The 1,356-nt window shown below is 40.8% G+C and overlaps 1 protein-coding gene across 1 annotated transcript; it reads right to left on the bottom strand.

The window, feature by feature from the left end:
- Positions 1–466: 466 nt before the first annotated feature.
- Positions 467–1,156, bottom strand: TEOVI_000498800 (Zinc-finger of C2H2 type, putative; the record flags this gene model as incomplete). The annotated part of the gene is made up of 1 exon (XM_067220358.1): positions 467–1,156. One exon carries the CDS (start codon positions 1,154–1,156, stop codon positions 467–469), a length of 690 nt encoding a protein of 229 aa, XP_067076459.1.
- Positions 1,157–1,356: the final 200 nt, after the last annotated feature.

Raw genomic sequence — 1,356 nt, 5'->3', positions numbered from 1 at the left:
ATATATATATATATATATAAATACGTATATACTTCTGTTGACTACAGTAAAGTATATTTTTTTGTTTTATTACTTGTTGTTGTTGTTGTTACAAAAATAGTTTTGTTTCTGTTTTACCACCAGGGCTCTAAGGCAACTCAACGCTTTCCCAAATCCCCGTAGCGCCTATTTTTTTTTTCTTTCTTTTTTGTTGCCTTTCTCGCCCTCCCCCAACTCATGTCGAAAGAAAAGGAAAGACAACAAGCCAGTTGTGATAGCACTGAGAACACACATACAGACACATAAAAAAAATAAAATATAACAACAACAGTAGCAACAGAAGCAAATTAGAGTGGACACAACAGCAACTCATTGCATCCAGTAACGCATCACCACCATCACCACATCAACCACAGCATCAGAAACATTTCTTCTTTCCCTTCTTAACTTCTCAGGCGGCCAATTATTTATTATACGTGAGCCTACCTTACCCAATAATAAAAAAGAGTTCATAAAGTTTCTTCACTGGATCCCAACTGCAGCGATATCTTCCCTTTTCTTCATCACTTCCCGCATTTCCGTAACCGCCCCATGATGTTAATCCACTTGAGGTGCGCGGTAATTTCGATGGAAACTTGAGCCCTACCGTCATGTACCCCTCGCAAGCCACTAAAAGATAAACAACATCATCATTAGGCGGTTTTTCCACTTCCTGTTCACGTGCTGAGCGCCACCGGTGCAGCGGCCGAGCTCCCTCCACCGCCTGTGGGAAATAAAATTCCAACCAAACTTTGGTTTGATACAACTCGGGATCATGTTCAGTACAATAATGAAATTCCGGGCGACCGAATGGTGCGAAGGATGTAACTGATGATGCATGTGGTGCTGAAGTTTGTTGCAGGAGGAGTTCCCGTGTGGCTTTTTCCTGCTCTGCACGGCGCATGGCTTCTTTGTTAAGTTCCTCCTCCTCAGCCAATCGCTTCTCACGATTAGCGCTGCGCTCAAGGCGCTCAAGTTGCAAACTGTGAGTTTTACCAGCCAAATGTTTAATGAAATTATTGTCATCACTACAACACACGTCACAAAGGGTACACACAACATGTCCCATATGATTCCGCTTATAATAAGGGTCACAACGCGCCTGAGCGGCGGGGTCAAATGCCTTCACATGTGACATGTTCTACAAAGGGAAAGAAAAAGCACAAACACACACACACACACAATAATAATAGTAATAATAGTAATAATAATAATTCGGAGGCTAATGAATGATGATTACTATTATTGATATATATATATATATATATATATCCTGTTCCTCGCCTTCTTATTCTTGTGTCTGTTTTAATCCTCACGTCACCTCAACTTTTTAATTTA

The sequence above is a fragment of the Trypanosoma equiperdum genome, assembly GCF_001457755.1.
Source record: "Trypanosoma equiperdum strain OVI genome assembly, contig: ctg_1124, whole genome shotgun sequence".
NCBI classification, from domain to species: Eukaryota; Euglenozoa; class Kinetoplastea; order Trypanosomatida; family Trypanosomatidae; genus Trypanosoma; species Trypanosoma equiperdum.
The sequence above is the reverse complement of the archived record's forward strand: the minus strand, read 5'-3'. Positions and strand labels throughout refer to the sequence as shown.